This window comes from Calonectris borealis, chromosome 1, assembly GCF_964195595.1.
Source record: "Calonectris borealis chromosome 1, bCalBor7.hap1.2, whole genome shotgun sequence".
NCBI lineage: Eukaryota > Metazoa > Chordata > Aves > Procellariiformes > Procellariidae > Calonectris > Calonectris borealis.
Genome location: NC_134312.1, coordinates 64,193,430 through 64,205,641, shown reverse-complemented (window position 1 = coordinate 64,205,641; position 12,212 = coordinate 64,193,430). Strand labels below are relative to the sequence as shown.

The following is a 12,212-nucleotide window of genomic DNA, read 5'->3' as shown; positions in this document are numbered from 1 at the left end:
TGAAATACTTGTTGAATCTGTCACCCTGAATTATCTGTACTCATCTCTTAAATTTGAAATTAATAGCAATACTGCAGTAGAGAACAGCCTCTTCCCCCCCCCCCCCCCCCCCCCCCGGTGATAGAAGCCTTATCTTCCCTTTACAGAAAAGCAGAGGTCCATTGGTATATATCAGATATGTTAGACAGTCCTCTTCTGATTGTTTTTGATTTACACTTGCTCCTTTACATAGCTACAAATATAATAATAAAATGTAAAGTTGAGACTAAATCAAAAACATTCACCTTCTAGTGAGACTTAAGGCTGGGGAATTGGTTCCTCGAACTTTCAGTAGCAAGGGATTTCTTCAGTTGCTGGGGATGGGCATGTTCTTGTATGTGAAAAAACTTGGCATTTCCCCAATTCTTCTACTACCTCTTGCTAACCTTCCCTTGATACTAGACACCTTGGGGAAGTTATGAAAGTCTGACCATTTGGAGACTGATACCATGGAGTCTGTTTTTAACTAAATTTTTCTACCTTGCTAGAACCATTTCAAGTAAAATTGGGCCTGTTCAGGCCTTCCGCCTTCATGAACAGAATTAGAGATGTATTTTTGCATCGTCTCCTACGGTTGTTTTTTTTTTATTATTATTATATTTTATTTTTTATTTTGTAATACTGTAAACTTTTCACCATTCCTGAGGATTAGTCTACAGCTTCCCTGCAGGAGATGAGCAATTCAGCAACTAGGTAATATATACTAAAGACATTTCAATCCAAGTGGATGGCGAGGTGAAGGATAATAATGGTATTTCATTCAGGAAAACATCAGTGGATTGGGAGTGTTACTGTGTTTGAGTATGTTAATGCTTTCCAGGCTCTCTGCTACCTCTTGGTGACCTTGCTTTGATGCTTGAGGTCTGAAGTTGCACTTTCCAGTAATTGATTGCTTGCTAGTAGCCAGAATGATTAATGTCACATTCAACTGTGTACCTTGGAGAAAGGGACTCAGAATAAGTGACTTGTAATGGTGCTGTATGTGATTGATATGATCTGTGGCATCCTTGGCAATGCTTGTTCTTGCAGGTACTGGCACCTCATTTGCCCTTTGCATCAGTCAGGTATCTGCTACTAGATTCACTTCCAGTATCTCACAGTTATTGTTTTGCCTTTCCAGTTAGTTCTGAGTTTCGAGCATAAATAGTAGACCAAAAATGTTTGCTTTCTTTATTGAATGGCTATTCCAGATGTTCTGATACCATTCCAGTGTCACCTGCTGTCTCTATACACAAAGCCCCATGTGCCTTCAAGAAAGGTTATGGAATTAATCAAGTCAGAGAAAGTGTTTAGTACTTAACAGAATTTCTACTTTATTTTCAGGCTATCTGTAACATTCTATAAGAGACAATAAAATTAACATTCTTAAACAGAATATGACAAACAATTGTCAAAGCTTGAAGGTATTTTTACTGTACTTTGATGCAAAGTTAGCACTGTTAGTCAGCAAGATAATCTGATTGGGGTGATGATGAATGGGTCAGATAAACACCAAGAAAAAGGAAAGGGAGTAAGTGAAGTTTTCCCATGGAGCACTGTGTTTCATTGAATAATTGTGCAAACTTGATCAAGATACAGTCCAACATAAATATCTTTAGCTGTTCAAAATTCAGAAATTTAGCTAAAATAATGGGATTCCTAAGGATGTATAAAACCAGCCTTCTCATTTGGGGCTTTTAGAGTGTACATTTTAAAACAGTTTTCTTATAATACATAGGATTATGAGTCACTCATCTATTCTATAAAAAGAGAGAGAACACAAGCAGAAGGAAATGGGACATGCATTTTTAAAGACTGCTTCTGCCTTCCTTTTTGTTTATATGTCAGCTGAATTTTCATGTAATAACAATTCCTGTAGTTGTGGTCTTAAAACAGATACTAAATATTGCAAGAATTGTGATGAACTGTGGCAGCTGAGTTTTGTATTTAGATTTTAAAATAGTATGTATATAAAAAAGGTATATAATTTCTAAATTTCATGTGGTATGTAGCGAAGGGAGAAGTAGAAGAACCAGCTGAATCTGTTTACAGAGAATTCAGAATGGTGTACTTCTCATTGGTAGTTACATGGGAGATGCTCTTCAGTTTCAGATTTGATTTGCTCATTGGTGCGCTTTGAATGCTAGACTGTTTAGTACATTGTTTTGGCAGCATGTACTGACGCGTACTGGAGCATGTCAGCAGTTTTGGCAATAGCCTGTTAGGGAAAAGACTTCTTGTAGCTGGGTCATTTCAAAGCTTCAGTGTTTAAGCTGTCATTACACTTTTGATATGAAACGGATTACCTGAATGGAGTGGTGTTCAAGTTCTCGTGTTACTAGAATGCATTGAATGTAAATACCTAATTTTGGTGTAAATGTTCAGTGTTGTAGTCTTGCTTCTGTATTATAAAGTCAGCAATTTTATAAGTGTCAATGAACTTCTGAGAGAAAGAACTCTGCCAGGATTCAAATTCTACCAGCAAGTAGGGATTACTTTTTTTTTTTTCTTGAGAAGTTTGTGCCAAAGCACATCTTCTCCAATTAACCTCTAGTGTTTCGGATTCTAAGACAACGTACTTCATTTTGACTTTACAATTGTGTTGTTTAGATATACACCAGTGTAGATGTTTTGTCATGACTGTTATAAAGATTTTCAACTTTAATCCCACTTTGACTGTTTTATCTGGGAAAAAATGTGCACCGGGAAAACATTACATCTCTCAAGTGCTCTTCGAAATACTTGTTGCTATTTTAAAACAAAAACACTTCTACAAAGTGATTTGTGTGGTCACTTGTGTAACTTACATAGCTAGTACTAGTAGTGTAAAGATTTCAGGAAGAATATGAAAGTATTCTTCATTGATTTGTCTTGGGGGGTAGGAGTCAGTTATGTGCCTTCTGCAGAAAAAAAAGAAAAGAAAAAACAAGAAAAAATCCATGATATCTTCTGTAAATTGACAGCACATAGACTTTAGAACTTTTTTGAAATCATAACTTTCATAAGGAAAATCGCTTGAATGATTTTGCATAAACTTTTCCTGTAACTAAGATCAAAGTTTTTTTGGGGGATGAGGGGTAATGGTATATATTGTGGACTAATTTTTAAAGAAATTTGATTCTTGTTCCCTTTTTGTGATTTTTTAAAAATGGCATTCTTTGTACAGTGATAAATTATTACTCAAAATTTATGTGGCAACCCAATAGTTGAGGTAATTTGGTATCTCATTACAATTTTGTAGACTAAGCATGTTCTGGTAAAGACTTAAGATTTAATTATTTTTTAGCTTGAAAAATAAATCTTGCGTGTATTCTCATTAACATTTTAAAAATATTATTCCAGCTGTGTTGGCGTAGAGGAGCACCATGCTGTTGACATTGATCTATACCATTGTCCCAACTGTGCAATTCTCCATGGGCCTTCTCTAAGTAAGTATGGGTTATTCAGATTTTATTTTACACTTTCAGTTTGTTTTCTCTCCATGTACAATTGAACAAGACTTTTCAGAAGAACATTCAAGATGAGTTTGATTATTTAGAAAGTACTGGTTCTACATGACTAACTCTGAGCTGATAAAAAACCCACAAAACAAAACAAACCATCCTGAAAGGTTCCTTGATCTGGAGATGCAGATAGAATAAAACAAAACCCACCGCTATAGATTAATCAAAGTGCACAGAGCTATAAGAAAACAATCTGGACTTGACAGAGAGTGAGAGAATGAAAATTGGGGAATCATTGTTTAAAAAACAAAAAAAGGAAAATCCAAAAGACAGCTTAAGTGTCCTATATTTTAATTATACCTTGGAAGGCAGCTTTGAGAAAATGTAGGAGTTAGCTTTTTTACCTTTCTTGATGATTGTAGGCTATATGCCACAACAGTCCAGTGAAATCTGAGAATATAAACTTCCTGTTCCTGGGTTTTGTTTTGTTTTTTTTTCTATTTACATCCTTGAGAGTTACACAGCTCTGAATTTCAGGTTTATGATTTATAAACAAGTTTCCACCAAGTTCCTAATGCAATTTTATGAGTTGGCAGAAGAGACTGTGAAACAGAGCAGCAAGAGAGACCTCTTCTTTGGTTCTCCTTTCACTAGATAAATTCGCTGTAGAGATCTTCAGTGGAAAGATGGTAACACTGCAATTCTGAAGAAAACAGTTTTTGTCTTTCTGTAACTACTGAAAGGATACTGCTTTATCCAACTCCCTAGATTTTTCCCCCATGACTTCTGTTCTCAAAAGGAAACAGTGTAAAAATGAATTTCACCTTTCCAACAATGAATTAAGTTTCTGTGTTCAGACCTGAAAAATGTTTATATGCACTGTGTGTCTTTAACCTCCAAGCAGTAAGTCATGGTCATTTGTGTTTTCTAATGTGGGTTTTTTTTTTTTTTGCTTGAAGACCACTTAATAATTTATAGTCAGCAGTGACTTAAGATCTAGAATCTTTTCAAAGCTGAATTTCCTTTACCATGTAGCAGTAAGTTTAAAACCACTGCACCCTCACTGGTAGTCTTTTGGAGTACGAACAAAGTGATAAAGCTTCACTTATTGATGTAATTAATGTATGTTGCATGATACGTATCTTGTATAGTATGTGAGTTCAGGGTTAGCTACTTTTAGGTTGGGGGCTAAAAGGTAAGATGAATGCTGTTTTACATGCTTGTAGTTTTTAGTATTCCAGTTGACATTTTCAGTTAAAAATCTGCATGTCTCTCCTGTAAATCAGAATACAAATGACAGCCATTTCTTTCCCCACCTTTCTGCCTGATTTTTCTGTGGAATAGAGGGACTAGGGAAGGAGGAGGAGTAGAAGGGGAATCATATCAGACTTTCAAAATAATAAACTAGTAAATTTGAAACTTCTTTTCTCTTCTCAAATTGGGAGAACTAGTTTGCTTCACCGTGATGCCTGTGAATAACCTTTCTTGTAATGCAGAGGCTGCTAGCTCTAATGCAAGCTCTGTCTCATCTGCAGCAATTTGACAGTGAGATAAGAGTGATTTTTGTGTTGGAAGTCTTTTCAAAAAGACAAGAATCTGTGGTAAATATTATCCTTATTACTTCATATTGCCTCAAGTAAGTAGATCATCTAGATTTAGTAGAAGCTTCAGACACGTCACTTATCAACCCAAGCAGAGGTGATATGTTGAAATATGTCTTCACCTGGAATTTTATTAATTGCTCTCAGCTAAGCTGTCAGAATCAAATCTATGATAGTTTGTGGTTTGGGCTCTGCTTACTTTAGTGTTTAGAGAGACTGATAATGTCTCATGACTTTAAGTGTTGCAGCAATGCTCCAGAGTGCTTCAACCATATGAAATTATGTATGTAAGTAAAAAAAGTATTTTTATTTACAGCTTCATATTCTAAAATTCCCTTGTCTAAAGGAGTTTTGAAAGAGGCAAAAATTCATCTGTGTTTGATTTAAGAGGGCAAGTATATCTGTGATTTCAGCAGACACTTGTGTATATAATCCCATCTAATCAAATGACATAGCGCAAAAAATTTACTAAAAATACATAGGAAACACATACTTCATACTACCAAATGGATTGTTACTTTCAGTATCCTACAAAATTAATTACGTTCCAATAATGAAAAGAAAGCAACTGCATAGTTAGATGTGAAGATCAAATTAATACAGGAGAACTAATCAATCTCTTCTTGTATTTCAAACAAAAATAATTCCTCTTCTTGATTTCGAAGAGAAACAATTTTACAAGACCTTTAGTAAACAGCTGTGTGTGTAAAATGTGAAATAATTAATCCTAAAATCATAAATAATTAAAAAAAAAAGTTATAAAAAAAATAGTAATACACTTTGGAGTTTTCTTAGCTTATTTGGTTTAGAGTCTTCATATTATATTTTGTTATTTTCAAAGTTTTCTCGGTGATCCTTAAGTCTGAAAATGCTCTACCTGCATGAATGCTGGGAGTCAGGTCTGTCACTAGACTCTGGAATCCAGAGCTTTAAGAGGGCGCGAGGTACAGTAAATGTTAACAGGACTGTGGTTGTCAGGACAGTACTTTCTTAATCTGGTTTTACCTTCTCAAATTCTGTAAATATCGTCCCACCTGTTTTTTTTTGACTGTGGTAGTAATGCCAGCGTTTGATCTGAGCTGACAATATGAGATGATGTACCAGGCCTTAGAAGTGGTATTGTATGATTTACTGTATGCTCCTCAAAATTTTTCAGTCTTCCTATGCTAACATTTCTCTTGCCTTTTGGTCACTGGGAATCACCTAGAGGACCTCTTCCAAGACTTGAGGCCTCATTGTACAGATGGATACCTCTTGATGGTCCCCATTTAAAGTCTAGCATGTGACCTCTGAGACAGACAGACTAGTAGTGTGAGAAGGCAAGGAATAGTGTTTGCCTAAAGCAGGTACAGTTACTGGCCCACTGTTTTGAGTGCATAAGGAATGTAATTTAAAAATAGCTTTCTGCTTACTTTTCATGAAAACTTCCAGCACACTCCTTTCCTTTCCTCAGCCCCTCTGCAACTGTGTACTTTTGGTGTGCGTATTTTTAGTATTGTCACAGTGGGTTGTGCCTCAGTTTTCAGGAACAGCAAGGCTGAATGCTAGTTTCTTCCACTAGTTTGGAGTGATTGGGAGGGGGAGGTGTTATATGTGCATTTCAATTTATGCAGTTTTTTGGTTTTTTTTTTGTTTTAATTTGAGCATGAGGATCCATTCAGTTAAATTATTTTTCTTGCAACTGTTATTGTAATGTCTTAAGGGGTTATAAAAGCTCTAGAATTAAGAAATACGTAAGCAGAAAAAGGTTTCATTACTGTTTTCTGTCCTTCAGTGTTCTCTTACTTGTGGAAGGATTATGTACGTTGCCAAGTACTAAGTAAAGCAGAAGAACAACTTTAATTTCTAGTTTTAAGTGTTGGAAAGACAGATTTCTAAAAGTTGGTTTTGTGCTATAAAAATCTCTTAAGCAGCTGTATCATCTTACAATTTTAATGAGCTGTTATAACAGCAGTGAATTTATGAGAAACTACTCTGTTGCAAATTAGTATTAGCCACTAATTTCTTGTATTATTATTTATGACTGAGAAAATAGCTTTGAAAACTTAATAAATCTGGCTTCATTATTTATGAATTTCTACTGGATAGTTGGCTCATTAAGCAGGCTCTTCGGCACTGGTTTTCAGGTTAGCAAATAGCTATAAATGTCAGTTTATTCTCTTAAATGTCTTCTAAAGGGTACATTTTGTCACTTCTGTAGGAAACAGCTTATCAATAGGAATAATTACCTCTTATGTGTAATGACTATAAGATGTCAGTTACTCCTATATAACCAACTGTTTTTTCTGGAGAAGCAGCATTTTTTTTTTTCTTTTCAGAAGTTACTTTTTTTTTCCTTCTTAAATCCGTAGCTTCCTGTTACTGTTAGCTGTGTTTTCAGTATTCCTATCACTTTTTTTAGATTTTGGGTTCATCATGACTTTGGTAAACTTAAGGATGAACTCTTCCATAAAGTTCAAATTTGTATTAATACAGTTGTTTAGCTGGGTGTCATATTTGCATTGCAGGCTGTTTTGTATATGCCTGTTAAACACCATTCGTGTTGACAAGTAACGGTAGCTTTTCCCTCTTCTGTGTTTCCTCAGCAGATGTAACTAAGTTTCTGCTTAATATTAGTTAAATTACTGGTCTCAGTAAACCTTCTTGGGGCAGTCTTCCAGTAGCAACTATCTAATGCTGTGGAGCAGAATTTGGCTTTTTTAGGAGAATCTGAAACGCAACCTAAAAATTACTGTACCCTTAGTATGTTTCTTAGCGTGGTAAATGATATGCTGTTAAGTCAGTAGAAAGGTAGCAAGTTCAGCACTGTTGGAGTTTCTTTCTCAGATGATGAGATGGCGGTCCTTTTTGCCGAGGCACCTGTTGGGAATTTAATAGGGCTTCTCAGCCTGTTGCATGTTTGAGGACAAGAGATACAGGTTTATTTGTATAGACAGAAAGTGCTCCAAAGTGCATTTTGCTAACGGGTAGACAGATGATACAACTGAGGGCTTCCTTTCAAAGCAGTGAGCTTGTGTTCTTTATAAATGAAGATACAAAATGAGTGGTTGATTAAGATGAATTAATGAAATATCCATTATGAAATAATTGGTCACGAAATAATGAAAATTTGAAGACAGACAGTAAGTTCACCATGGTATCATAAGTCACTTTGTCCTCCGGTTCACGTCAGGCCAAAAAATTCAAATGGGGAGGCTGCACACAGCTTACAATATTCTAAAATACAGCCTTTCAATATATAAAGGGGGTTTATAAGAAGATGACTTTTTACCAAGGCCTGTAGTGACAGGACAAGAGGTAATGCTTTTAAACTGAAAGAGGGTATGTTTAGTTTGGATATAAGGAAGAAATTCTTTACTATGGGGGTGGTGAGACACTGGAACAGGTTGCCCAGAGAAGTTGTGGATGCCCCATCCCTGGAAGTGTTCCCAGGTTAGGTTGGAGGGGGCTTTCAGCAACCAAGTCTAATGAAAGATGTCCCTGCCTATGGCAGGGGGGTTGGACTAGATGATCTTTAAAGGTCCCTTCCAACCCAAATCATTCTGTGATTCTATGAAAATAGTTTTTTTTTCTCATTTGTGTATCTGTCATTTGTCATGGAGAGACCAAGACAACAGTTTTTGTGACAATGTCTGGTTTTTCATTTTCCTCGGCTCTTTTAAGTATAGGGAACTGCTAAAAATGCAACTTAGTTGCCATTGAACTATCAGTTTCAGATTCCCAAAATTGTAATAGAACATTAATTTATCCTTTGTTCTTTAGTAATATGTTGTAATAGTGCATTAAAGTTTCAAACAACTCAGAAGTTGATTGTTTTGGGGTGCAATGCTTGCGTTCTATATATTGTGCTTGCATAGTGAAAATCACACCTGCCCAGAACTGTTACGGAGACATAAGCAGTGGATAAAAGAACGGTGGTTTGGTTTTGAACAGCATATGGTGGTAAATGGTAGTAATATTATCAGGCTGGATATGGGTATGCTCATATGGTGAGATAGCACAATGGGATTAACTCCTGTTAATTCTGTGTTAATACAGAAAATGAAGTCTATGGATCCTGAAGACGTACGATTCTTCTGTTTATTAAAAAAAGAAGTCTGAGCTTTAGAGAATTAAAGTTCTATTTCTAATTTTGTTGCTGACTTTTTAGATTTGGACAACTTTCAGGCTGCTGCTGTTTACTTCTGCTGCACTGGATATGGAGTCTTAAATCATTGTGTATAATGTGCACTGAGGTTCTCACATAGAAGGAACTATAGAATTATAGAGAATGACTGTCAGGTGTCCTGAAGGTTTCATTTGTTGCAGATACGTGAAGTGTCACCTGCATAAACAGTAAGGTTTGTTAATCATAGTAATGTGATTGGCTCACTGATGGGATGACAGCTAATCTGAGCCATCTGATTTAACTAATTCAAAGTTTAATCCTTCTGAAACTTGTAGTGAAGAAGAGGAGGAACTGGCACAGACATGACTACACAGAGTTGGATGATGGTTCCAAACCGGTGCAGGCTGGAACACGGACTTTCGTTAAACAGCTGCGGGCTCGCTCTTTCCCAAGGTACAGCAGTTTACTCGCATATTTCAGTGAAAAAAATAGAGCAGCATTGTCGGTTGAGTGTGTCTTAGGGGAGGCGACTAACATTTCTCTGCTTCAGAAAATGAAGGTGGAGGATGACTTCCTCCTCCTTTAGAATTCCCCCCTGCCCCATCCCTGTTTCAGATGGACACATTTGCCTTTTCCTGCAGTAGCTTCCTCTGTTCAGTTTTGCACTGGGACATGTTGTCTGTCAGGACTGCTACAGGGTGATGTGGGGGTTTTGAATTGTTGTTTGTTTACTTTTGTAGGGGAGTGGGAGCAGTAGCAAGAGTGGTTGGTTTTTGTTTTTCTTTTTGGTGCCTGAACTGTCAGAATATCGTCTATCTATTCCTCTAGTGCAGGAATAGTCCTCAGTTTCATTCCAAATAACATAGAACATTTATATGAGCTGGTAGTCTATCCATTCTCACATGCTTTAGAGGAAGGTGGAGAAACATGGTCGTACTTTCATCCTGAGCTGTCTGAGATTGGCTATCTCACTGAAACACAATGACTTACAATTCTTTAAGGGAGTTTGTTGTTGTTGCCAAAATGTACTTTAATGCCTTCTCTGAGAATTCGTTTTCCCTGTCCTCTTAAATTACTGCATTCAGTCATATAGAAAGACTGAGTTCCCAGGTTATGCATGACAGTAAACATTCCCTTGCTGGCTTAGGTTGTTTTCTTTGTCTTTTACTTAAATGTTTAATATAATAGTACTGGGTCCACTTCTTTTGGATTCAAATGTAGCCATTCCCATCTGTCCTCCCCCAAACTGGGACATAATTTTTTTTTAAGTAGTGCTTGGAGGATGCTTTTCTGCTAATATTCCATTATTTTTTTCCACCAGTGCTGATGAAGTCATTTTGAAAATGCATGGAAGCCAGTTGACACAAAGATACTTGGAGAAACATGGGTTTGATGTTCCCATTATGGTTCCTAAACTAGATGGTCTGGGGCTCAGACTTCCTCCGCCAACTTTCTCTGTTTTAGATGTGGAACGATATGTAGGTAAGAGTCACTCTGGAGTACTTACAAATGATCCTGTCTGTAAATTAAAATAAATATTTGCATGATTATAAGATCTTCCAGGGTGTTAAATATATATTCTAAATTGAATTACTTCTAACCAGAAGACTAGCAGGGAGTAAAATTAAAGCTATGGGTTTTGGTGGTTTATTTCCTTTCTTCTTTTTTTTTTTTTTTTTGTGTGTGTGTGGTAGATATGCGATAGGAGTACTGCCTTACTTTTCAACTTTCAAACGTGTTAGTTTTGGTGCAAGATAAACATGGAACGCTGGGGTCTTTTTTTTCTGCTACATATTGTAAACCAATAGAGTATAATGACTTTTAAGATTGTTCTCTTTGTGAGAATTGAATGAATCACTCTTATGATCAATAAAGTTTAATCGTTGGTTAGGATATTGCAAAACTTAATGTTTTGGGCTCAGTAAATTGGCATTTCTGAATTAAATCTTTCTTCCTGGAAAATTTCCTACCTTGGCTGCCTTTCGCAGGAGAGCTAGAGCTTCCCAAGGACCATTGCTGTCTTACCAGATCTCTTGACAGTCTGTAATTGTTTCAACCTCATGTAAAGAGGTTTCAACCTCTGCAGTACAGAGAAATAGATACTGAGCCAATTGCAGCATGACATTTCCTGTAACGTATAGTACAGTTGAGAAGTCTGTATATGTTCTTGTCTGTGTTCTCGTGATAACCTAATATGATGTGTGCTGAAAGTAGATTTTCTGTTCTTCAGCATTTTACAATGGCACCAGAATAGAGGAAGTATGTAGTATATGGAATGTTGTTACCATTATGATGATTATGAACAGTAATGTGTTCTACTTTTAAAGTGTAATTATAATTTTGATACTTATGAATCTTTTCTTTTGGAATACTGCCTCTTCAGATTCGGAGAGAAACTTGGTCTTCTCATTCTCATACATATATTTTGACCTGCCAGGTTCTCCAGTTTAGGGAAAAAATTGTAATGCCACAGATTTACCTTTCTATTACTGAAATTAAAAATAAGAAAACTGAATAAATACTATTCCATCTGGAATTTATCAAGATGATACTAACTTGCAATTTTAAAGTAATTATGTTTATAATGTACATCTAGATTCCAGCATTCCAAAATTAATTGTCAAATTTGACTGTTGTGTAACTAAATGGACATAAAACAATTGCTATTATACTGTTGTTGTTAGTCCTTTCCCTTGACTAAAGGTTGCTTCTTGCTTGTCTAGTTCTACAGATGTATCACTTTAAAATACACGATACGTAAACCAATCCTTGTTGTCTTCAGAAATGAAGCACATTCATGACTTAATTATTCAGTGAAATTGCCGTGTGCTTAAAAGTTATGCATGTATATAAGGAGGGTGGGGGTGGGCTTGTAGAATGTTTGCGAAGGAGTACCTGCATAGTTTTTAACGTTAAAAACGTACCAGTTATGGCACAAGTTTAATGCAGTTTGCTAAGAATTACAAGCTGTGAGCAGTAGGATTTATTATTTGTAAAGAATTCTCAGTGGTCCTTGTGTTAAATATTCAAGTGCTGTGGTGA

The 12,212-nt window shown here is 36.1% G+C and overlaps 1 protein-coding gene across 4 annotated transcripts in view; it reads left to right on the top strand.

Annotated features, from left to right (window-relative positions):
• Positions 1 to 12,212, top strand: part of KDM7A (lysine demethylase 7A) — a 75,073-nt gene that overhangs the window by 24,774 nt on the left and 38,087 nt on the right. For 3 of the 4 annotated variants that reach the window (XM_075157995.1, XM_075158003.1, XM_075158012.1), the window contains exons 2-4: positions 3,361 to 3,446; positions 9,506 to 9,623; positions 10,492 to 10,652. In XM_075157995.1, the coding sequence (XP_075014096.1) occupies positions 3,361 to 3,446; positions 9,506 to 9,623; positions 10,492 to 10,652 (365 nt within the window). Of the gene's footprint in view, positions 1 to 3,360; positions 3,447 to 9,385; positions 9,403 to 9,505; positions 9,624 to 10,491; positions 10,653 to 12,212 lie in introns of those variants that run through there. The other variant, XM_075158021.1, reaches the window with a different exon arrangement.